Genomic DNA, 24368 nt, shown 5'->3' with positions numbered 1-24368 from the left:
ACCGCGTATCAAAGGGTTCCGTAAAATTTAAGCTAATGTGCAACAATGAGGGGCCCAGCACTGAACACTGTACAAATGGGGGCAGCTGGGCCAGGCTGGGCACGGCACAGAGGTTGGGCACAGCGGGCGGAGAGAGGCGGAGCCGAAGCCGAGCCAGGCCCGTTGGAAGGGGCTAGGGCCCGGCCCAGGGTCAGGCTCCGCCGGGACGTGTAGGCCTCAGGCTGTTGCGTTGCCAAGCAACGGCGGGAGGCACGTGACGTAGCCAAACGGCCGGCGCAGGCTGATGACGTGGCGGATGCGGGGGGGGGGGTGCGGGGTGCTGCGGGGATGGAGGAGAGGGAGCGGCTGTGGAGGAAGATCCGGCTGCTGCAGGGTACGGCCCGCAATGGCGGCGGGGGGCGAGGGGCACCGGGTGCGTCGAGGGAGGAGGTTGGGGGGGGGGCTGAAGGGAGGGGGGACGACTGACGTGTGGATGTGGTGGAGGGATGAGAGGGGGGGGGACCTGGGGGCATGGGCGGGCTGTGGAGGGGGACTGAGGTGTCGATGGGGGCGAGCGGGTTGTGAAGGGAACAGGAGAGTCGATGGAAGGAGGGGTTGTGGGGGGGACTCGGGGGTATGACAGCTTGGGGGGGACGGACTGAGGTGTCGATATGGGGCATGGACGGGTTGGGGGGGGACTGAGGTGTAGATAGAGTGGAGGGACGGGTTGTGGGAGGGACATGGGGAGTAGGATGGGTTGTGGGGGGTCCGGGGCGTCGATGATGGGGTTGAGGTGTCATTGGAGGGGAATGGGCTGCGAAGGGGACTGAGGAGTCGATGGGAGGGAAGGACGGGTTGGGGGGGGGACCTGGGGGATATGAACGGGTTGTGGGGGGGATTGAGGTGTGAGGGGGGGGAATCTGGGAATCATGGGGGGGGTACGAGCTCTGAAGAGGACCTTGAGGTTGTGGGGTGAGGCAGGCGGCTTTTGAGGGGGGAACAGGAGAGTATCCCGGGAGCGCTGGGGAAGGGAAGGAATGAGGCCTGGGAAGGGAAGGAACGAGGCCTGGGAAGGGCCCAAGGGATGGGGGAGTTGATGGGGAGCCGGCAATAGTCTGGAGAAGTGGCTCAAGGCAGGGAGTTAACAGAGACCAGACATTGCTGTGGGGTTTGGAGGCCCCCCGGGGGTTTGTCCTCATGCTCCTGGTCCCTGCAGGGCCTGTGACCGTTCTGCTTGGGGGTGTCCCCTGCCCCACAGCCCCTGGGGATCGTGGCGCAGAGGTGGGGTGTTGCCCTTTGTCATAGACCATGGAATGGTTTGAGTTGAAGAGACCTTAAAGCTCATCCAGTTCCAACCCCCTGCCACGGGCAGGGACCCCTTCCACTAGAGCAGGGTGCTCCAAGCCCCTGTGTCCAACCTGGCCTTGAACACTGCCAGGGATGGGGCAGCCACAGCTTCTCTGGGCACCCGGTGCCAGCGCCTCCGCACCCTCACAGGGAAGAACTTCCTTACAGCCAACCTAAATCTCTCCTGTTTCAGTCTGAACCCATCACCCCTTGTCCTATCACTGCAGTCCCTGATGAAGAGTCCCTCTCCAGCATCCTTGTAGCCCCCTTCGGACACTGGAAGCTGCTCTGAGGTCTCTACGCAGCTTCTTCTCTCCAGGCTGAGACTCCTCGGCATGGCAGAGGAGCATGGAGGGGATTTAGATGTAGATATATATTTATGTGCCCTTTCCCAGCTCTGCTGAGCATCAGCTCTTATTCTTAGCACCAACTCCCTCTATTTATAGACTTCAAGGTAATTTTTCCTCATTAGTAAGGCCACAGATTCCACTCAGGCCTTGCAGGGGATCTGCCCCTGGCCTGGAGCTCCTCTATGGTGGGGGTGGGATGAGAGGAAGGAAAACAGGGTCCTTAAGGCCTCCTCCAGGAGGGATCTGCTGACGCTGCTGTTCCACTGGCAGCTCTGTGACACCTTGTGTAGAAATAGCTTTTCTGAGCTGATATGTGCCTAAACCACAAGGCGCAAACCCCCTTTGATATTCCCTTTTGTTGGAAGGGTTTTCTCAAGACTGAGGCTCAACAAGTGCAGACCCTCCCTAGCTGACACATATCTATTATCCAGAAGGCGTCCTTAGGAGACCAAAGCGCTGGGTGGTGGCTTGGCAGAGGGTGCGCAGTGACTCAACAGTGAAGCCGGGGCCACCTCAGAGCCTCCTTGTTGTAGCTTTGAAGAAGATACAAGAAGCTGGTGCAGGGCCTGGAGCACAGTGTGATGGGGAAGGGCTGAGGGACCTGAGGGGTTCAGTCTGGAGAAGAGAAGGCTCAGGGGGGACCTAATCGCTGCCTACAAGTGCCTGAGAGGAGGATGGAGCCAGGAGGGGCTGGGCTCTGCTCCCAAGGAACAAGGGATGGGACAAGAGGAACCGGCCTCAAGCTGCACCAGGGCAGGTTTAGATGGAGCTGAGGAACAATTCCTGCCCCAAAGGGTGCTCAGGCATTGGAACAGGCTGCCCAGGGCAGGGCTGCAGTCACCGTCCCTGCAAGTGTTCACACACCGTGGAGACGAGGCCTCAGTGCCATGGGGTAGTGTTGGCCTTGGCAGTGCTGGGGAATGGTTGGACTGGATGAGCTTAAAGCTCTTTTTCCAACTCAGTTGATTCTGTGGTTCTGTGCATTGTGGTTGTTGCTGGTGGTGCCTGTTCTGGGCCACATGACTCGCCCGCAGATCCTGCTCTGAAGATACTTCTGGAAACAAAATCAGCATTTTTGTAGATCAGGCTCCAAACCCAATAATTCAAACATCCATTTGGCATCTAAAAAAGAGCAGAAAGGGGCAAAATGTGGCTGAGAGCACAAATGAGGTGTGTGATGGGTCTGTTGGTGCATCTGTGGTCCAGACCTCCATTGAGCTTGGACTAAACTCCTGTGAGATCACTTTTGTTATTGACTTCCATGAGGATGGAGGGAGTTTTTCCTTCAACAGGTATCTGAAATGAGGTTTTTGTAGAGTGATCCTCATTGCAGCATGAAGAAAAGCAGAGCTGTGATGCTGTCAGACTCCCATGGGTTTGGGGATGAACAGATCCCCAGTGTATTGGATTGATGCTGTCAAACTCCCATGGGACTGGGGATGAACAGATCACCTATGTGTTAGGATTGATGTTGTCAAACTCCCATGAACAGATCTCCAATCTGTTGGGATTGATGCTGTCAAACTCCCATGGGATTGGGAATGAACAGACATTGTCTTCTCCTCTTTAGGTCTCATCAATGACCACAAGAACGCACATGGGGACGTGCCGCTGCCATCCCAGCCACCGAGGTGGAACCCCTCCCGGCAGCCTCCCTTCAGCAGGAGGGGGGCATTTTTGGCCAGGTACCCCCAGCAAGCTCCAGCAAGGGATTTCCAGCAGCACCAAGGTCATTCCTGGAGGAAAAAGTATTCCCTTGTGAACCGGCCACCGGGAGCAGCGTGTGATGTTGGGAGCGGTGGAAGTGCCAGCACGTCTCAGGCTTTTGGAAGCTATGGGGACTGCCAGGCCTCTGAGCCACCAGAATCATCTTCAGAGAGACATGTGGACCTAACCACTGATGGTAACATAGTTGTGGGGATCCAGCTGCCCCACAGAGCTGCCCAGTTTGGAGATTCCAAAGAGTTTCCTGATGTTGGTTCTTGCTGCAAGCTGGAAACGATGGTCACAGCTTCAGGTGACAGGAGAAGGGTGCCAAAATCTCCATCTGTGGGCCAAAATGAAGGGAGGAGACCTTCTCTCTCTGTTTCCTTCACTTCATCTCACAGGTTTGTGAGTTCAGCCTATGTGAGTGTGGCAGATGAGCCCAGAACAGTGCTTATGGCTGGTGACATGGCTGGGAGCTCCCCATTTTCCTCTGGAAGCACCAGTGAAAGCGCCGTGACACTGAAGTCAGAACCTCAGCAGCCTCCAGTGTTGCCAGACCGTGAACCAGCTCAATGCTTGGTGTGGAAGAAGACAGAACCACCAGCTCCAGGGCAGTCCAGTTGTGAGCAAGACAGGAATGCTTCCAGAGAGACAAAGCTCCTGGGAAGCAGTGAGCCTTGCTCCAGACCTGCTGTGACTTCGGTGGTTGGGATGACTCCAGTGAAGAGCAGGTTTTCCACAGTCCCCAAAGCTGTTGGTCACCTAAGAGCTGCCTCAACCCCCATCTCCAGCAAAGCTCCAAAGTTCAGGAAAGCCAATTACACGTGGGTTGCAAACCCTGGTAAATGCTCTCGTTCTGTTAAGAGGTGGGTGAGCCCTAAAGCTTCAGAAGGTGCTAAGAGGGTCACTGGTGGAGCAGACAGAGGTGCTAAAGTGTCACCCAAAGCAGACTTGGGAGCAAAGGTGAAGAAATCAGGACTTCAGGCCAAGCTGGGGGTCTCTCCCAGCAAATACAAGTGGAAAGCCACCAGCTTGCAGACCTCACCCTCCACCTCCAAGTCAGCATTCAGGTGGCGATCAGAGGATCAGCAGAAGCCTCCAGCCCCCAACCTGCCTCTAGCCAGTGCTGTCTCCTCACCTCTGAGTGCTGCATCTGTTGGACTTGGTGGGGTGAAGTCCTCCTTTGGTGACACCACGTTGTCCAGTTACAAAGTGAAGAGTCGGACCAAAATCATCAAGAGAAAAGGCAGCTTGGGGTGAGTTGGTGGTTGTTGGTGGTGCTGGTTGTATTTTGTGTCCGTTGGCTTCACGTAAGTGGCTATAAGTGAAATTCCAATGAGGATTTCCATCTACTGGAGGGAATATTTGCCATCCTCTTTCCAAGTGCTTTGTTCTGTATGGAGCCATCCCATTTTCCAGGCTTGGAAGCTCTCAGGTTTTAATTGCTTTCGCAGTTTGTGTCTGCTTTAAGCTTTGAAACAGGAGCTGGGATTTCTTCTCATCTCCCACTCCTGTTCTTTGCTGCAGCACTTGGGAGGCTCCTCCCTGACCTGAATAGCACACTCATGTTCAAAGGGAAGGAGATGGCTGTTTGATAACCAGTTGTGTTGGGGGCTGGGGAAAAGAGGAGAAGTGGCTTGAGTCCTAGAATTAGGATAGTTTGGGTTGAAGGGACCTTAAAGCTCCTCCAGCTCCAACCCCTGCCATGGGCAGGGGAAACCTTTCACTAGAGAATGTTGCTCCAAGCCCCTGTGTCCAACCTGGCCTTGAACACTGCCAGGGATAGGGCAGCCACAGCTTCTCTGGGCACCCTGGGCCAGCGCCTCAGCACCCTCACAGGGAAGAGCTTCTGCCTAAGAGCTCAACTCAGTCTCCCCTCTGGCAGGTTAAAGCCATTCCCCTTGGCCTGTCCCTACAGGCCCTTGTCCCAAGCCCCTCTCCAGGTTTCCTGCAGCCCCTTTAGGCACTGGAGCTGCTCTCAGGTCTCCCCTTCACACAGCAGAGGGGCAGGATCCCCTCCCTGAGCTGCTGCTCATGCTCTGGGGGTGCACCCAGCACATGAGGGGGTTCTGAGCTCAAGCGCTCACTGCAGCCGGGTCATGGGGAGCTTCTCCTCACCCAACATCCCCAAGTCCTTCTCCACAGGGATGCTCCAACCAGACTGTGTTTGTGCTGGGTATTGCCCCAACCCATGATCTATGACATTAATGCTTTACCATGTATGGTCTTTCCCCCTAAACCATTGCACAGACCTTGGGATGAAGTGGGGAAAGGAGATGATCTCTGTCCATGATGCTCTCCGTGTACTTTCCTCCCTTTAGGTGCCATCCCTTTGTGCTGTCCAACTGTAACCCAAAGCATCCTTCCTGCAGGCTCTTGCTCTTCCTTATCCTTGTCAAGTCAGTGACATCTGTGGCTGTTGTAGCCACCCTGGCAGAGTGTTGTGTGCCAGAGCAGCAGATAACTCCTGCGGTCTTGCGGAGCAAGTTCTCCCCCCTGGCTGTGTCTGATAGGAACAGAGTACAATGGGGAGGTTATAAATGAAGCTTGAACGAAGGAAAAGGTGTGTGGGCTGGGATATGTGCAAAAAGGGTTTGCACTGGGCTGGGAGTCGAGGGGAAGCAGATAAAGAGATTGGGACCAAACTGTCTCTGAAAGCCAACGTGTTGTGCAAGTGCTGTGAGGGCTTCATTTCACTGTGCTCTCAGTGAGATTGCTGAGTTTGTGCTACTTTTCTCAGCAGGGCTGGAAGCAATCCCAGCCTGTGCTGCAGGGGAGGGAAAAGGAGGGGATGCTGCCCCTCTACTCTGCTCTTGTGAGACCCCACTTGCAGCACTGTGTGCAGTTCTGGTGTCCCCAATATAAGAAGGACATGGAGCTGTTGGAGCAAGTCCAGAGGAGGCCACGAGGATGAGCAGGGGCTGGAGCACCTCCTGTATGGAGCCAGGCTGAGAGCATTGGGGCTGTTCAGCCTGGAGAAGAGAAGCTGCGTGGAGACCTCAGAGCAGCTTCCAGTGTCTGAAGGGGGCTACAAGGATGCTGGAGAGGGACTCTTCATCAGGGACTGCAGTGATAGGACAAGGGGTGATGGGTTCGAACTGCAACAGGGGAAGTTCAGGTTGGAGATAAGGCAGGAGCTCTTCCCTGTGAGGGTGCTGAGGTGCTGGCCCAGGGTGCCTCATCCCTGGCAGTGTTCAAGGCCAGGTTGGACACAGGGGCTTGGAGCACCCTGCTCTAGTGGAAGGTGTCCCTGCCTATGGCAGGGGTTGGAGCTGGATGATTCTAAAGTCCCTTTCAACCCAAACCATTCTATAATAAATGGGATGGGCTGAGGGTTGATGGCAGCTGTGTGACTTTTACACACCCACTGAACTCACAGATACCCTCAGTGTAGTGGACATGTGGTTTGGCTCCTTTCTCACTGCTGTAAAACCAGTCCTGAGCTCTTGAAAACTGAGGACTGTGGCCTTCATAATGTTTCTGTTTAAAGCAAAGAGCTGGTAACATGGCACCAATTGAGGATCTGGTGCCTCAGTTCTGCTGTTTCCCAGATCCTCTGCTTGGTGCTTCACCATGAGTTTCTACCCTTCTCTTGCCCTCCTGATTTGGTTTGGGAATGTGTCTATGAGTGGACTGTGCTGGGAGGATCACTCTGGAGCAGGGTGCCTGTACAGGCTGGGATTGTTTGGGATGTTTTGGCAGTTGGGGAGGTGAGACCCCTCCTCATCTTGCTAAAGTCCAGCAGGGTCAGGGCACTGGTGAGGCCGCACCTCGAATCCTGTGTTCAGTTCTGGGCCCCTCACTACAAGAGAGACATTGAGGTGCTGGAGCGGGGCCAGAGAAGGGCAATGGAGCTGGTGCAAGGCCTGGAGCTCAGTGTGATGGGGAAGGGCTGAGGGACCTGGGGGTTCAGTCTGGAGAAGAGAAGGCTCAGGGGGGACCTGATCACTCCCTCCAAGTGCCTGAGAGGAGGATGGAGCCAGGAGGGGCTGGGCTCTGCTCCCAAGGAACAAGGGATGGGACAAGAGGAACCGGCCTCAAGCTGCACCAGGGCAGGTTTAGATGGAGCTGAGGAACAATTCCTGCCCCAAAAGGTGCTCAGGCATTGGAACAGGCTGCCCAGGGCAGGGCTGCAGGCACCGTCCCTGCAAGGGTTCACACCCTGTGAAGACGAGGCCTCAGTGCCATGGGGTGGTGGTGGCCTTGGCAGGGCTGGGGAATGGTTGGACTGGATGAGCTTAAAGGGCTTTTCCAGTCGAAACCATTCTATGATTCTATCCTCTCTCCTAAATCTATCAAGCAGAAAGCAGAAGGGAATGGTAGAGTTGTGCTGTCAGATCCCTCATTCTCCATCTGTGCTTTGCAAGAAACTCCTCACTTGCCTTTTTACTTGGAATTCTCTGTTCAGTGTTTCTTACCACCCTTGGTCTGGGAGCAGTGAGGAACTCAGTGACAGGAGCTTCTCTCCTCAGCTCTGGGATGGGTTTTGATCACCACTTTACTCTCTTCTAACTCTGTGGTGTTCCCTTCACAGTTCCCCAACAGATAAGAAGAGCAGCTTCTCACCCACCACGCCTCTGAGGAGCCACTTCCACCTCAGGAAGAAGAACTCCTCGAGGGGCAAACCTTCTGTGACATCAAAGCGTTCCTCACCCAGGGGACTGGTGCACATCACCAAGCACAGGCTCTGCAGGCTGCCAGCCACCAGGATGCAGGTCTCCCCCAAGGAAGGTAGGACCAGCCATCCCAAGGGATGATGGTGTTTGCTGTGTGTGCTGGTGAAGCAATTCCAGGGGAAGCGTTTGGGTTTGGAAATGAGTTATGGAGTCCTCCAGGAGGTGTATATCTGCTGTTGGTGGTCCTGGAGCAAACACTAAGGTGATGTTTGGCTGGTGTAAGGCTTCTGCCTTACCCAGGAGATGTGTTGTGCTTTGACATCTCCAGACAAGGCCATTTGAAAGCTGCATCTTGGTTTCAGTGTGGTTTTGCTGGGCTTAAAGGTATCAAATAGGAAGGAAGAGGATGGCAGGGGCAGTAATACATCTGTAAGACTAATATCTATTGCATGGGGCAAAAGCTTGTCCATGCCATGAGGTGCTTCTTTAGGAGCTGTGGACTTACTTAATGCACCCATATCTCAGTGCCATTGCTGCAGGCGTGTAGGTTTTGTATGTGATTTGCCTAAAATAGCAATAATTAGAGGAAAACCAGATCCATTGGGTTTTCGTTTGTGGCTGTGTCCTCCTTGCTTTGGCTTGGCAATGGTCAGAGCTGAAATCAGGGGCTCAAAGAGCTGCACCTATGTGTGTGTGACACATTTCTGTGATGTTCCTGGTTCTGCTGTTCAGTGGTGACATTGTCACAGACAATTTGTGTTCAAAGAGCTGTGTTGTGATGTTGCTGTGTTTAGATGGATGGAAAGAAGAATGGGGAAGAAGAATCAGGAAAGGGAAAAGCTTTCTGTAGGACGAGAAGGAAAAGAGTTTCCTTTTCATGTGTGTGTTTAAAGAGGGTTTGGAGGGGTGGGGAGATGCTGGGAAGAGAATTTTGGATCTGGATTTAAGAGGCAGGCAGGGGAAGGAGAATTAAGATGTGCACTTGCGCAGTTGAATTGATGGTCCAGCATTCAAGGAGTTCTTTAGCTTTGGGGCTGAATCTTCCTTTGTTTAAGGATGTCATCAAACCCTTTGGTGCCTGGAGAGGCAGCTCCAGACACTCTGCTGGAAGCTGTTATGCAGTGTGTGAAGGCAGCACGTATGGTTGAAGGTCTTGGGCACATTTGCACTGTGGTTGCTCTTCTGTGATGTCTCAAACCAGATGTGGTGGATGCAACATGTGACCAAATCCAGCTGCGACAGTGATGTGGGGGCAACAAGGCTTTTCCTCCTTAGGTGATGGTGATGTGTGGGGTGGGGAATGCAGCTCTTCAGCATCCCAAGAGCTGCCCACTGCTTATTGTGGGTGAATTGAGGACTCAAGCCTCATAAACTACCTGAGGGGGGACCTTTCTGTACTATGGCATGACCAGTACACACCATTGAATGAATCTTTATGCTGTAAAGCTCCTTTATAAAGGGCTTGGTGCTTGCTGAGAGCCTGATATGAGCAGTTCTGCTGTAGACAGCAATTTGTGGTTGCAACAGCATTTTATGTATGAGGAGATGGAGTTTTGCTGCTGCTTACAGGGATGGGAGCTGTTTGGATGATCCAGGAACACACCTGAGGTTAAACCTGATCCTTGTGCTCCATGTAGCTCCATGTTCGCACCTGGATTTGTGCTGCTCTGTGGAGTTTGCTCAGCTGTGTGTGTCACTGAGGAGGTCACAGCACCAAAGCTGCTCCCTTGGGAAGGCTCCAGCACCAATAAGAGCTCACTTCACTTGGCAAACATCTCTGCTTTGTGGAAGCTGTGAGTGTAACTGTGCCCAACCAGGGGAAGCTGCACATAGGTTAAGAATGTACAAAATGGATCCAAATCTTCTGCTCCCCAGGAGCCTCCCACTGCAGCTGCCAAAAGGCTGTGTTTTTTTGGGAATGTATTCCAAATCCTCATTCGATGATTGAAGGTAATGTTCCCATCCTGAAAAGATGGTTTTAAACAATGTAGGGCTGAAAATATGCAGACAGAGCAGAAATCAAGTTGTGCTTCTGGCTTTGCTCAAAGTAAAGGTGACAAATAAGGAAGTTTAAGGAAAAAATGGGATGTAGGTTTGGAAGTGACTCTTTTTCTTTGCAAACTGCTGTAGCTGCTGTAAAAATCTGTCTTGGTTTGGTTCTTATAAGCACTAAAAGCAAAAGGAAATGCCATTCCTGCCTTTTCCTGTGCCTGTATGTGCATGTGCATGTGTGAGACTGCTGCTCCTCACTTTCTAAATGCCACAAATCCTTCTTTTCCCTATGCCCCTCTGTGCCAGTGGGAGAATGGACACTGATGCCTTAAATGGTGAATTGAAAATGCTGCCCTTCCCCAGGTTTCCTGTAGCCCCTTTAGGCACTGGAGCCAGGCTTGTGATTCCATGGATGGATGTGGTCATGCTGGAGCCTGGATCCACTGGGCCTTCATGGCAGTGTGGTGAGTGAGCATCCAGCAAAGCTGCATTCCCAAGATCCTACTCTGGGATGCAAACTACGTGTGTCAGGGCTGAGGATGGGAGGGAGCCTGCGGAGGAGCGTGCAATGCTTCGTGCACTGAGTGTTGCTGCAAGAAGCTGGGTCAGCCGCTTCCTTCCCAGCGTTGCCGTTTTCCTGTTTATCCTGTTAAACAGGCTTTTGGGATACGTGGCACAAGCACATACTGAATTCCCGCCTTTCCCAAGTGTGTAACACAAAGGCTTGTCCATCTCTTGTCTCTCCCATTCCCTTTTTGGACCCACCTGCACCTCTTTGATCTCAGCTCTTCCAGCCACTGCTGAGACTCAGTTTCAAAGTGATGTTTCCTGATGCTTTATATTCAGAGGCATTTCCCTCTGTGGTATTCACTGTGGTTTCAGTTATGGATCAGTGATCCTTAGAGGGATAATGGGAAGTGGCAAAGTGGTAGCAGTTCTCTTGGGATGATTTGTGCTGCCCCCATGATGAGTATTACACCTGCAGCTCTTATCAGCTTAACCCCAAAATACTCCTTTGATCAAAGTGAACATTTAGTAACCACTCAGGAATTGGGGAATGTCCTAAATGGAAGTTATTCTGATGGGATCAGAGAGCAGTGAAGCATTTCTAATGCAGTCATGCTCTACTCACCCAGGTATTTTAAGCTGGGGTGGAACATGTGCACAGGTGGAGCTCAAGTGCCCGACCAAAGCAAAGAGGAATAGAACATGTTCTGTTGCTCACTGGAGCCAAATGAATGTTGAGGAAACAGCCTTTAGATGTTGGACTTCTTGACCATATCATACTTAGTATTAATGTGCCATTAATATTAAAGAATTCTCCTTTTCTTCTACTTCTTTCTTCCCATTTAACTTCTTAGGCTCTTTTTGGAGGGAAGGAGAACTTGGAGGTTATTGCTTTGCTGGGAGGAGTTGTGACTCCACTCAGGTAATGTGTCCCTGCTTTGGGCATGGACATGAACCTGATGAAGCCACTGACCCTGACTTCTTTGAACTGACTTCTGCACAGGATCTGCTTCATCCAGCACCTGCAGATTTCGGGCTTCAAACATATATTCATCCATAGAAGGTGCAGATGAGGTTGTGTTGTCTGGTGTAGGCAAAACAGTTTGGGTCTGAATCAGGGATCTGGTACAAGAGCGATAAAAGACAGCGGTTGCTTCTCTCCTTATCCAGGGAAGGATATTCAAGGCCAGGTTGGATGGGGCTTGGAGCAACCTGCTCTAGTGAAAGGTGTCGCTGCCCAGGGAGAGGACTGAAACTGGAACTGGAGGAGCTTTAAGGTCCCTTCCAAACCATAGCATTCTCTGAAAAGCTGATCCAACAAAGATCATCAGGCTGCTGAATATGGTCCTCAGGCCACTGGTGTCACTGTGTTGCTTAGGGATACACCCTGTTTAAATACAACCTGAAGTTAACTTTGTGATTTCATAGCATCGTTGAATGGTTTGTGTTGGAAGGGACCTTAATGCTCCTCCAGTTCCAACCCCTGCCACGGGCAGGGACCCCTTCCACTGGAGCAGCTTGCTCCAAGCCCCTGTGTCCAACCTGGCCTTGAACACTGCCAGGGATGGGGCAGCCACAGCTTCTCTGGGCACCCTGGGCCAGCGCCTCAGCACCCTCACAGGGAAGAGCTTCTGCCTAAGAGCTCATCTCAGTCTCCCCTCTGGCAGGTTCAAGCCATTCCCCTTGGCCTGTCCCTACAGGCCCTTGTCCAAGGCCTCTCTCTGGGTTTCTTGTATCCTTTCTTTTATATTTCTTTCTTCAAACATGTATTTTCATATACTTTCCAATGATTTCCCATAATAAGAATTCCTTTTACAGCCTGAACTTTAAATTCCCCTGTTTATATGTAGGAGTCCCATTGGGATTGTTGCTGGCCTCTGCTCTCATACTGGAGAGCTCCTGAGCCGTAATCCACCTTTCTGGATGCAAGAAGCAGGGGGAGGCCAGCCTGTAATTAAGATGTGGGTGGAATTTCCATGGATGCAATTTCCCAACCACTTTTCTTTTGGCATCTGAGCCAAAGGATTTGATTTGGAGAATAAATATTGGACTCCTCTTCTGTCATTGCAGTGAGGGTATGTTGGAATTCTGTTGTCTACAGGCAAATGTCTCTCCTGAGCTGGCTTTCTGGGGCTTATCAATAATGGGAATTGTCAATATAAGCAGACCTTGCTGCCTACGTTGGGATGGTACCAGTTCCTGTTGTGCTCTTTGGCCGTGTGCTGTCCCATTTGCTAGAGTAGCCTTTGTCTGCTTCCTCCAAACTGGAGATGGGGTTATTCCCAAGCTATGAACAGGATATGACCTTTTTATCACCAGTTTTAAATGGAAATATCAACTTTTAAGGATGCTTTGATTCATCCAGCAGGATGTGCCTCTTCCTCCTGCACTCCAGGTCCTGTACCAGCAGCGTGGATGCAGGGATCCCTCTCTTTTCCAACAGCTTTTTGGCTCTAACTGGTGCCTGTTTGACATCCTGCAGGATGAGGCTCTCAACTCTTGTTTTTAATGGCAGACAGCTGAGGGTTTGCAGGTGTGAACCTTTCCTCGCCCTTCCTAAAAATCAATGCCATTGCCCTCCTTTGGCTGCCGCAGCTCTTGTGCATCGCCGCTGTGCTGTAAGTGTTCATCCAGTGGGAATTCCGCATGACAGCGCTGTCATTTCTTATTCCCAGGGCTTTTTCTCTAGGAAAAACTTGAAGTAAGTGCCTAAATGAAGATAATTTTGTCTTAATTTCCTTGAATGGCAAAGATGTGACAGCTGTATGGATGGGAATCCTCATCATGCCTGCTCGCTGCATGTCCGGCACCGGAGCGGTGGCTGGATGCTTCACTCCAAGCAGGAATATTAGGGATTTTGGGGAGCCTCTGGTGCGTCCCTTCCTTCCCTGTAGCCCTGCAGAGGGCACTCGTGCCCCTTGCATCTCCCCAGTCCACCTTTTGCTGGTTATTGATGGCCTAATTTCGTCTTTATGTGAAAGAAAGCAGATATCAAGTAATTTGCAGCAATAACCTGCTAATGCTGGGCCAGTATCAAAACTCCCATGTTCATTTCAAGTGGCAGATAAAACACTAATATATAATTATCCTTGCAAATTGGATTGTTTTAAATAACCAAAAGCCTATGGCCAGGAGAAAACTATCCCATTTCCCTTGAGTTACTATTGCAGTGTAATTGCTGCGTTCAATCAATTTCCTTGGCATTCCAAATTCCATCACAATCAACATTAAGCTTTATTCATTGTGATGCTTAAGAGCTGGGCCATTTCTCTCCTCTTTGCCTTAACTGGCAAAATTAATCAGGGAGAAGATTTGAAACATTTCCCCGTGCAGAAGAGGTCAGTTCTGCCACTCTATTGCTCAGCAGATAAGGGGGCTAATAAAAAGAAAATTGAATTACTAATGATCACCAAGACCAGAGTATATAAAACGTGGCAATCGCCTGGTTCAAGCAAAAAGAGAATCAATTTCCCTCGGACAAGGTGTGCTCATTCTTTTACTTGGAGAAGGGAGGGGGGGGGGGTTCAGATTATCAGCAATTGAATTTGCAAGAGCATAAACAGGAGGAAACAGGGAAAGAAGGAGCCTGAAGGTGTAAAGGGCTGCAGGATAGATGCTGGACACAATTGCTTTGGCACAAGAGATAATGGCTTTAATTGAATTCCAAAGTGCATTGTTCAGCAGAGGGTGGGCTCCACAACCCTCCTCGCCCCGGGGGAATACAGGATATTACAAAGATGCCAGCAAGAAGCTCCTCCGTGGCTTGTCCCCTCTGGAATATCCCCCTTGCGGGCAGGACTCCTGAGCCGTGGGGCCGGGATTGCTTAGGCACAAGCTGGCTGGAAGCAGGAGGAGGAGGGAGCAAGAGGCAGATTTCTCCAGGGACCTTTCCTTGTTGTGCCTTGCTTTCTTAAATAATTTGGGGCTTGGTTCAGTGCAAGAGCAGGACCTGAACGTGCGCCACAGAAACTGCTCATGGAAATCAGCCAGGTGGGAAAAGCCTTTTAGGATCATCCAGTCCAACCATGCCCCAGCACTGCCAAGGCCACCGCTACCCCATGGCACTGAGGCCTCGTCTCCACGGGCTGTGAACCCTTGCAGGGACGGTGACTGCAGCCCTGCCCTGGGCAGCCTGTTCCAATGCCTGAGCACCCTCTGGGGCAGGAATTGTTCCTCAGCTCCATCTAAACCTGCCCTGGTGCAGCTTGAGGCCGGTTCCTTTTGTCCCATCCCTTGTTCCTTGGGAGCAGAGCCCAGCCCCTCCTGGCTCCATCCTCCTGTCAGGTACTTGTAGGGAGCGATCAGGTACTCAAGAGAGTACCTTTTTATTAGAATCATAGAACCATGGAATGGTTTGTGTTGGAAAGGACCTTAAAGCTCCTCCAGCTCCAACCCCTGCCACGGGCAGGGACCCCTTCCACTGGAGCAGGGTGCTCCAAGCCCCTGTGTCCAACCTGGCCTTGAACACTGCCAGGGATGGGGCAGCCACAGCTTCTCTGGGCACCCTGGGCCAGCGCCTCAGCACCCTCACAGGGATCAGCTTCTTCCTTATATCCCACCTAAATCTCCCCTGTTTCAGTTTGTTCCCATACACAGTTAGGAGGCTGATTTTATATTGCTGCCACTTCACAATATTCCTTTCCTACTTCTCGTTGCCTTTCTCATGCTCCAGATTGAGCTAAGACAGCAATTCCTGTTTCCAGCTTCCTGCTTGTCCTCTCTGTTGCCACCATAAGCACTGAAAATGGCTTCTATGTACGTGCTGAATAGGAGGAAATCCTGTTTATATTTGCTCCTTTCCAGAGAGAAATTCCATCAGGATTCCTAAGACGCGCTTCGCCCTGCAGAACACTTCCTACACCTCTTTAATGTCACAGCGACGGTCACCTAAAGAATGCCCTAAACTCCTCTTTCTTCTTGCCCAGCACAAGGAGTTGGGATGGACAGGGGAGCTTGCTTGGCCAAAACCTGGCACCAGAAGTGGAAGGAGCTGGTTTACATTACTCGTGCCCAGGCAAATGCAGAAAGTAAACGGGGTGTAAAGGCTGAGGAGTAAATTATGGCTGGCATGTGAATGCTCAGCTGCTGTTAATTTTATTGACATTGGCTGGTTGGACCCCTCTGGCAGCTTTGGGAATGGATTTTATTCCCTCTCCTATTTTGTTTTCCCTTCTAAAGTGGAGGCTGAGAAGTATTTAGAACGGGGAGATTCCTGTTGGGACACTTCTGATTCCTTTTTGGTTTAAGGTGTATTCTGAGCTTTGGATTTCTGTTTTTATTCAGTGAATTGCACGAGGTGTTGCTGCTGTTTGGGAGGTGACGTCTCAGATCGCTTTACAGCTGACTTAAGCTGCTGCAACGTGTCTGTTACAGCTTATTAGAAGGAGTTGGAGCTGGCGATTGCTGCCCTCGAAGGACACCCTTGTGTCATGGGCTCAGGCCCCCTTGGAGTGTGTCATGTCTGTTCTCTGCTCCATCATCAGTCTTCCTGAGCAGGTTCTTCCTAACTTAGAGAATCCCAGAGACTGGTTTGTGTTGGAAGGGACCTTAAAGCTCATCCAGTTCCAACCCCTGCCACGGGCAGGGACCCCTTCCACTGGAGCAGCTTGCTCCAAGCCCCTGTGTCCAACCTGGACTTGAGCACTGCCAGGGATGGGGCAGCCACAGCTTCTCTGGGCACCCTGGGCCAGCGCCTCAGCACCCTCACAGTAAAGAACTTCTTCCTTATCTCCAAGCTGAACTTCCCCTGTTTCAGTCTGAACCCATCACCCCTTGTCCTATCACTGCAGTCCCTGATGAAGAGTCCCTCTCCAGCGTCCTTGTAGCCCCCTTCAGACACTGGAAGCTGCTCTGAGGTCTCCACGCAGCTTCTCTTCTCCAGGCTCAACAGCCCCAATGCTCTCAGCCTGTCTCCATACAGGAGGTGCTCCAGCCCCTGCTCATCCTGGTGGCCTCCTCTGGACTTGCTCCAACAGCTCCATGTCCTCCTTATGTTGAGGACCCCAGAACTGCACCCAGTGCTGCAGGTGGGGTCTCATGAGAGCAGAGTAGAGGGGGAGAATGTCCTCTTTCAACCTGCTGCTCACACTCTGGGGGTGCAGAATGTGGGCTGCATCACAAAGCTTATGTGAACCCTTTGCAGCTTGAACGCTCGAGGCCAAGAAGTGGAACAGCATCACAGTGTCACACGTAGCTGTGACCTTGCTTGTAAATCATTATGTTGTCAGGTCTCTCTTCTCACTTCTCTGGCATGTCCTTGGGATCCAGGGGTGCAGTGCCTGTGCCAAGGGGCTGCTCACTCCTTCGCAGTCCCTGGGAAAAGTTCACATTCTGGGCCTGGGCCCAGCACCAGTGTTACGTCAGTGCTCGTAAGCAGTGGTTTTGGGTTTCTGGCTTCACTTGGCATTTACAGGTGACTTGTCCCAAAGCTGCAAGAGGAGCTGCAGGCAGGCAGCCAGCAATGGGGATTCTCTTTGCAGAGCTGTCTTTTAACGGGCTGCTTGAAGCAGGGGAAGTCAGCTTTGCTAAGCGAGGAGGTGTCACCATGTAGACAGCTTGCTCTGCAGCGAGCTCAAGTGCTTCGGTGGTTGGGTTTGGGGTCAAGTCAAATAGTGAGTGCAACAGGGAGAAGAGTGAAATGTGTCAGAGATGTGATCTGAAGGTGATAGAGCGCCTCTGGATCATAACATCTGAGTGGTTTGGGTTGGAAAGGACCTTAAGATCACCCAGTTCCAACTCCCTGCTGTAGGCAGGGATTCCTCACGCTACATCAAGATGACTGTGGGGTGCTCCTTGCATGGGTGTGAGACCTGTGGGTAGATCTCTGCCAGTGTAAAGGTGGGGACTAAGTGATGAGGATGTGGGTAGCAGCAGGCAATGGCATATCATGCAATCATGGTATGGTTTGTGTTGGAAGGGACCTTAAAGCTCATCCAGTTCCAAAGCCCTGCCATGAGCAGGGACACCTTCCACTAGAGCAGGTTTGTGAGTGCACAGTGTGTGATTTCTGTGTTGTTTGGGCTATTTTATTGTTTGTAGTGGTTGAACACTGCAAAACTCACTTGTGATTTCAGAGCTGGGTTAGTCCCTCGCTTGTCCCCCATGTGAATGGGTTTGTCTTTGTGTGGATGCTCCTAGTGAAGCTTTTCAACCCATTTTTAACCTGTCTGGCTTCTGCTGCTGCTCTGAATTGTGCTGGGTTTCAGTCCTGCTGCTTCTTAACCCCTTGGTTGTCTTTGCTTGGGTTCTTAAAGTAAACTAAGGGGAATAAAAGCAAGCATTTAAGGTACTTAAAAGAAATGTGACTTCTGCAACCTGCAGCTCGACAGTGAGTCTCTTTTCCTGTTTTGTTTCCTCCTCTTGCTATTTCACTTCATGTTATACCCACACTGACTGGAGATAGCCCCTGCACAGTCACAATTACAGTCACAGCTGTTTCCTGTGCTGTGAACTGCTGCCTGTGTGGATGATGGGAGCATCCTCCCCAGCACTGTGTGAATCCCACCCCAGCATCTGCGCCTTGTAAAACTTGGGTGGGTTTCTCTGTTCTGCTTTCTGCTTCCTATTCTTCTTCAAATCCCTATTTCCAACGCTTCTTTCCCTAATGCAGTTTTGCACACACTTCCCATTTGATTTTCCTAATAACAGCTCACAAGCTTCATCGAATGATTCCTCTGTCTTGCTGCTGAGCTGAGTTAGGAGCTGCTCAGTCGAGGACTTCCCTGTTTGCTTGGTGTGCTCTGCACAGCGATAGGAATGAGTAACACCCCTCAGAACACACACCAGATGTGTAAGTGCACCTGGGGTAAGTGCTTTGTGGACCTGACATCTCAGGAGTCCTACAAAACTCTTGCTGCAGCAGCAGCTTTTGCTGTTTTAAGTTTCTGCTTTAGTCGAAAGAATAGGAAATGCTTTTTACTTCAGTTGGCAATGGGAATTCTGCTGTTGCTGCCAGGAAATGGGAGTTTGAGGAGTGTTACATAGAATCATAGAATCAACCACGGTGGAAAAGCCCTTTAAGCTCACCCAGTCCAACTGCTCCCCAGCACTGCCAAGGCCACCACTAACCCATGGCACTGAGTCCTCGTCTCCACGGGCTGTGAACCCTTGCAGGGACGGTGACTGCAGCCCTGCCCTGGGCAGCCTGTTCCAATGCCTGAGCACCCTTTGGGGCAGGAATTGTTCCTCAGCTCCATCTAAACCTGCCCTGGTGCAGCTTGAGGCCGGTTCCTCTTGTCCCATCCCTTGTTCCTTGGGAGCAGAGCCCAGCCCCCTCCTGGCTCCATCCTCCTCTCAGGCACTTGTAGGGAGCGATCAGGTCCCCCCTGAGCCTTCTCTTCTCCAGACTGAACCCCCAGGTCCCTCAGCCCTTCCCCGTCACACTGTGCTCCAGGCCCTGCACCAGCTCCATTGCCCTGCTTTGTCCGCGCTCCAGCCCCTCAATGTCTCTCTTGTAGTGAGGGGCCCGGAACTGAACTCAGGATTTGAGGGGCAGCCTCACCAGTGTCTCGTTTGTGCCTCTCCATAACCCATCTGTGTGTGGTTTTGGGCAGACTTGTATTTGGATTGCACTTGGGGCTGTTGTGTATCTAGGAAGGGGGTGCACAGACAGGGCTGGTGGACTGTGAGTCCGGCAGGATCTGTTCTCAAAGCTGATCCCTACATGTTGAAAGCCCTTAAATCTGCCCTTAGGGGCTCTCTGCTGGAAAAGGGCACGAGGATGCTTGGAGCCTTAGCATGGGCTATTATCTTCTGTGTGGCTCACTGCACTTTTAAATGTGCTGGGATATCTTGTTCTTGGGTGGGACAGGTTGTCCCCAGGCAACTGTGTGTTTGTGGGTGGGATCTGACATACAACTTCAGTTTTTCCTTCAGGAACATTCTCAAACTGTGTTTTATGAGGTCTCTGTGGTAAAACAAGCACCCTTGGGTGTGTTGGCACCTTCTTGGGAGCTTGGGGAAAAGCAAAAAGCTCTCCTGGAAAAGAAGTTAGTAACTGCTGAGTTACTGAATGGTGTGGTGCTGCTGGGTGATGGGGCTCCTGGTTGTAGGAGAGCAGCAGCCACATGCTAGGGAAGATCCAGCTCAGGCACTGTGTTGAGAAGGTCCAACGTGGTTCCAGCTGTCTTAGAATCATGGAATGGTTTGGGTTGGAAGGGACCTTAAAGCTCATCCGGCTCCAACCCCTGCCATGGGCAGGGACCCCTTCCACTGGAGCAGCTTGCTCCAAGCCCCTGTGTCCAACCTGGCCTTGAACACTGCCAGGGATGGAGCAGCCACAGCTTCTCTGGGCACCCTGTGCCAGCGCCTCAGCACCCTCACAGTAAAGAACTTCTTCCTTATCTCCAACCTGAACTTCCCCTGTTTCAGTTTGAACCCATCACCCCTTGTCCTATCACTACAGTCCCTGGATTCTCTGGTTCATCTCCTGGTAGCCTCAGCTCTGAATTGGCAAGAACTTGAGTCAAAGGGCCTGGGTGCAAAAGCTTAAAATACTGCTTTTGAGGGGGGAAAAGAGGTGAACTCTATTTTGTGAATCATAGAATCATAGAATAGTCAGGGTTGGAAAGGACCTTAAGATCATCCAGTTCCAACCCCCCTGCCATGGGCAGGGACACCCCACACTAAACCATGGCACCCAAGGCCTCATCCAACCTGGCCTTGAACACTGCCAGGGATGGAGCATTCACAACCTCCCTGGGCAACCCATTCCAGTGCCTCACCACCCTCTCAGTAAAGAATTTCTTCCTTAGATCCAACCTGAACTTCCCCTGTTTCAGTCTGAACCCGTTACCCCTTGTCCTGTCACTGCAGTCCCTGATGAAGAGTCCCTCTCCAGCATCCTTGTAGCCCCCTTCAGACACTGGAAGCTGCTCTGAGGTCTCCACGCAGCTTCTCTTCTCCAGGCTGAACAGCCCCAATGTTCTCAGCCTGGCTCCATACAGGAGGTGCTCCAGCCCCTGATCATCCTCGTGGCCTCCTCTGGACTTGTTCCAACAGTTCCATGTCCTTTTTATGTTGAGGACACCAGAACTGCACACAGTGCTGCAAGTGAGGTCTCACGAGAGCAGAGCAGAGGGGCAGGATCACCTCCTTCGACCTGCTGGTCACGCTCCTCTTGATGCAGCCCAGGATACGGTTGCTTTCTGGGCTGTGAGCGCACACTGCAGCCGGCTCATGTTCATTTTCCCATCAACCAACACCCCCAAGTCCTTCTCCTTGGGCTGCTCTGAATCTCTTCTCTGCCCAACCTGTAGCTGTGCCTGGAATTGCTGTGACCCAGGTGTAGGACCTTGCACTTGGCATGGTTAAACTTCATCAGGTTGGCATCAGCCCACCTCACAAGCGTGTCGAGGTCCCTCCGGATGGCATCCCTTCCCTCTGGCGTATCAACCGAACCACACAGCTTGGTGTCATCGGCAAACTTGCTGAGGGCGCACTCAATCCCCCTGTCCATGTCACCGACAAAGATGTTGAAGAAGAGATCAACCTCTCACCCATGCTCTGCTCTTTCTTGGGTGGGTCACAGTGATGGAGTTGATTGCTGAGCTTAATCTGGTGCTGATACTGTGAGGGTGATGAGGACCTGGCACAGGCTGCCCGTAGAAGTGGTAAATGTCCCATTGCTGGCAGTGTTCAAGGCCAGGTTGGACAGAGCCTTGGGTGACGTGGTCTAGTGTGAGGTGTCCCTGCCCGTGGCAGGGGTTGGAAGTGGATGATCTTAAGGTCCCTTCCAACCCAAACCATTCCATGACTCTGTGCTGGCTTTCAAATGGTTTCCTTGCAAGGTGCTTGTTTGCTTGGTTATTAAGAAAGCAACTTGCTCCGTGTGGAAGTATCTGTTATCATGAGAAGAATCCAAAGGGGGTTTGATAGGGTGAAACAAGTTCATCAGCGATCCTACTCTGTGTATTTGTATGTGTGTGTATGTGTTTTTAAAGTAAGATTTACTCTCTTATCTCAACATTAACTGGGGCATTTTACAGTGCTCCCCTTCGCTGACCTTCCACCATCCATCATTTCCCTGCCTCATGCTGTAGTGGCTGTTAGATTTTACTACCCCAACCACTGTAAAAGGGCATTAGAGCAGTTAAATCTGGAGTCTTGCTTTCATAAGGAGAAAAGAAACTGCTGAATTAGGCAATGGAAAAGGCAACCGCAGCGTTACTTTAATCTTGCATAAATTATCAGAAGAGTCAGAGGCAATTTTATGTATTGTTATAGCTCTGTAATGAATTACTCTGGAATAATCGATGTTTAGAAGACCCAAAGTTGGGTCTTTTTCTGTTTTAATGGTCTGTGATCCTTACTTTCAATGTGGCACCTCTGTTTTTGTTGTTCTCATGGGGTAACACTTGGATTTTACCCCCCATAATCAAAGGCACCTCGAATCCTGTGTCCAGTTCTGGGCCCCTCACTACAAGAGAGACATTGAGGGGCTGGAGCGGGGCCAGAGCAGGGCAACGGAGCTGGTGCAGGGCCTGGAGCACAGTGTGATGGGGAAGGGCTGAGGGACCTGGGGGGTTCAGATGGAGAAGAGAAGGCTCAGGGGGGACCTGATCACTCCCTACAAGTGCCTGAGAGGAGGATGGAGCCAGGAGGGGCTGGGCTCTGCTCCCAAGGAACAAGGGATGGGACAAGAGGAACCGGCCTCAAGCTGCACCAGGGCAGGTTTAGGCTGAAGAGGTTGGAAGATCCTGGACATACAATGCCAGTAAAGTGATCCCTGCTCCCAACAATTCCTCCCCCTGTACCAAAGGGATGCCCAGCCCCAGAGACTCTCCCACTGTCACCACTTTCCTTCTGGGACTGGGCAGGGCATTGCTGAAATGCCATTGCCATGGTGTGGGGAAAGCAGCTTTGTTAAAAGCATCCTGAACTTGATATCCTTGTTTATGTCTCTGCAAACCCTGCTTGGCCCCTCTGGATAAACAGGTGCTGCTGGGTGTAATTCCCAACAGCCGCTTCCCTGCCTGAATAATGCCTGGAGTGCGTCGTGTCTGTGTACGGGGGTTATTCCTGTGTCACTTCAGGGATGGAGCATCCCTATGGCAAATAGGCTGGAAACAGCCCCAGGACTTGAGGCTGGTCCTGGAGGTTTCTGTGGCTGCTGCCACACTTGTGCTTAGAATCACAGAATGGTTTAGGTGGGAAGGGACCTTAAAGCTCATCCAGTTCCAACCCCTGCCACGGGCAGGGACCCCTTCCACTGGAGCAGGGTGCTCCAAGCCCCTGTGTCCAACCTGGCCTTGAACACTGCCAGGGATGGGGCAGCCACAGCTTCTCTGGGCACCCTGGGCCAGCGCCTCAGCACCCTCACAGTAAAGAACTTCTTCCTTATCTCCAACCTGAACTTCCCTGTTTCAGTCTGAACCCATCACCCCTTGTCCTGTCACTACAGTCCCTGATGAAGAGTCCCTCTCCAGCATCCTTGTAGCCCCCCTCAGACACTGGAAGCTGCTCTGAGGCGTTTATTTGGGAGCTTTCAGGCCTGTTAGAGTCAGGGGCAGAGCATCAGCTTTCTAAAGGGGATAAAATCTCTTTCCTGTGCTGAAAACAGCTTGTGTGTGGCTCCAAAGACTGCTCTGCCTGGCAGCCCCATGGCTGTTCCAGCACAGGGAAAAGTCCTTTAGTGCATCACAAACCTCTGCGCAATGAGTGCCTTCCTTTGCTTTCTGAGTGTGTCTGAGACAACCCAGCCTCTTGGACTTATTGGTACCTTAAGAAATGCCATCCTGTGACTTGATTCCTTTGCTTGATTTCCTTTCTCCATGCCCTGTGGGGGATCTCTGCTGCCTTCCTCACGCTGGCCAAGGACTCGCATAGCTCAGCTTAGCTCAGTGAAGCCACAGCACCTCTCTGAGTTGCTCTAAGCATTGCTTGTGTTCCCTCAGCAGAGCCAGCAGTGGGAAGCAGTGTCCTGCTATGGGATTGTTAAGTGTCTCAAAGACATTCCTGAATGAAACCCTCCTAATTCCCACCTGAACGCTGGGATAGCAACATAAAGCCCAGTAATAAAATGTAATGAAGAATAGCAGCGTGAAATCAAGATGTTAAACCTCTGCTGGTGACAGGCAGTAAAGCTGCAGCCTGGTGTTTCCCTTTGCTTTGTAATGTATATTAAAGGGAACATCTTGTTTTATGTTGGAGCAAGTCCAGAGGAGGCCACGAGGATGAGCAGGGGCTGGAGCACCTCCTGTATGGAGCCAGGCTGAGAACATTGGGGCTGTTGAGCCTGGAGAAGAGAAGCTGCGTGGAGACCTCAGAGCAGCTTCCAGTGTCTGAAGGGGGCTACAAGGATGCTGGGGAGGGACTCTTCATCAGGGACTGTAGTGACAGGACAAGGGGTGAGGGGTTCAGACTGAAACAGGGGAAGTTCAGGTTGGAGATAAGGAAGAAGTTCTTCCCTGTGAGGGTGCTGAGGCGCTGGCCCAGGGTGCCCAGAGAAGCTGTGGCTGCCCCATCCCTGGCAGTGTTCAAGGCCAGGTTGGACACAGGGGCTTGGAGCAAGCTGCTCCAGTGGAAGGGGTCCCTGCCTGTGCAGGGGTTTGGAACTGGATGAGCTTTAAGGTCCCTTCCAACCCAAACCATTCTATGATTAAATCTCTGACTCTGTCTTGTCTCCTGGGCTCTTGATCAGAGCAGTTTTGGGTGCTGGGTGAGTGGGGTCATCTTCTGTTCCTTCCACACTGCACCATGCAACTTCCGTCTCTTCCTTCCATGATTTTCTTTCTCTAGGGACTTGTAGCTTTCAGGAGAGTTGCTCTTTGGCTTCTGTTTGTTTTAAAGGCTTTGGTCCTTGTTGCTGTATGTGAGTTAAGCTGCAAGTTTCTTTCCAGAGCCACGAACAGCATTAGATCTCCTTTGCTCT

At 51.7% G+C, this 24368-nt stretch overlaps 1 protein-coding gene across 5 annotated transcripts in view; it reads left to right on the top strand.

Annotated features, from left to right (window-relative positions):
• Positions 1 to 326: 326 nt before the first annotated feature.
• The window catches only part of ZC3H3 (zinc finger CCCH-type containing 3), a 157275-nt gene continuing 133233 nt past the window's right edge, over positions 327 to 24368 (top strand). For all 5 annotated transcript variants that reach the window (XM_080610612.1, XM_080610614.1, XM_080610613.1 and 2 more), the window contains exons 1-3: positions 327 to 373; positions 3247 to 4639; positions 7918 to 8114. In XM_080610612.1, the coding sequence (XP_080466738.1) occupies positions 328 to 373; positions 3247 to 4639; positions 7918 to 8114 (1636 nt within the window). In that variant the 5' untranslated portion in view covers position 327. The remainder of the gene's footprint in view (positions 374 to 3246; positions 4640 to 7917; positions 8115 to 24368) is intronic.

Source organism: Psittacula echo (genome assembly GCF_963264785.1).
Source record: "Psittacula echo genome assembly, chromosome: 2".
Lineage (NCBI taxonomy): Eukaryota > Metazoa > Chordata > Aves > Psittaciformes > Psittacidae > Psittacula > Psittacula echo.
Note: the sequence above shows the minus strand (reverse complement) of the source record. Positions and strands in the feature narration are given on the sequence as shown.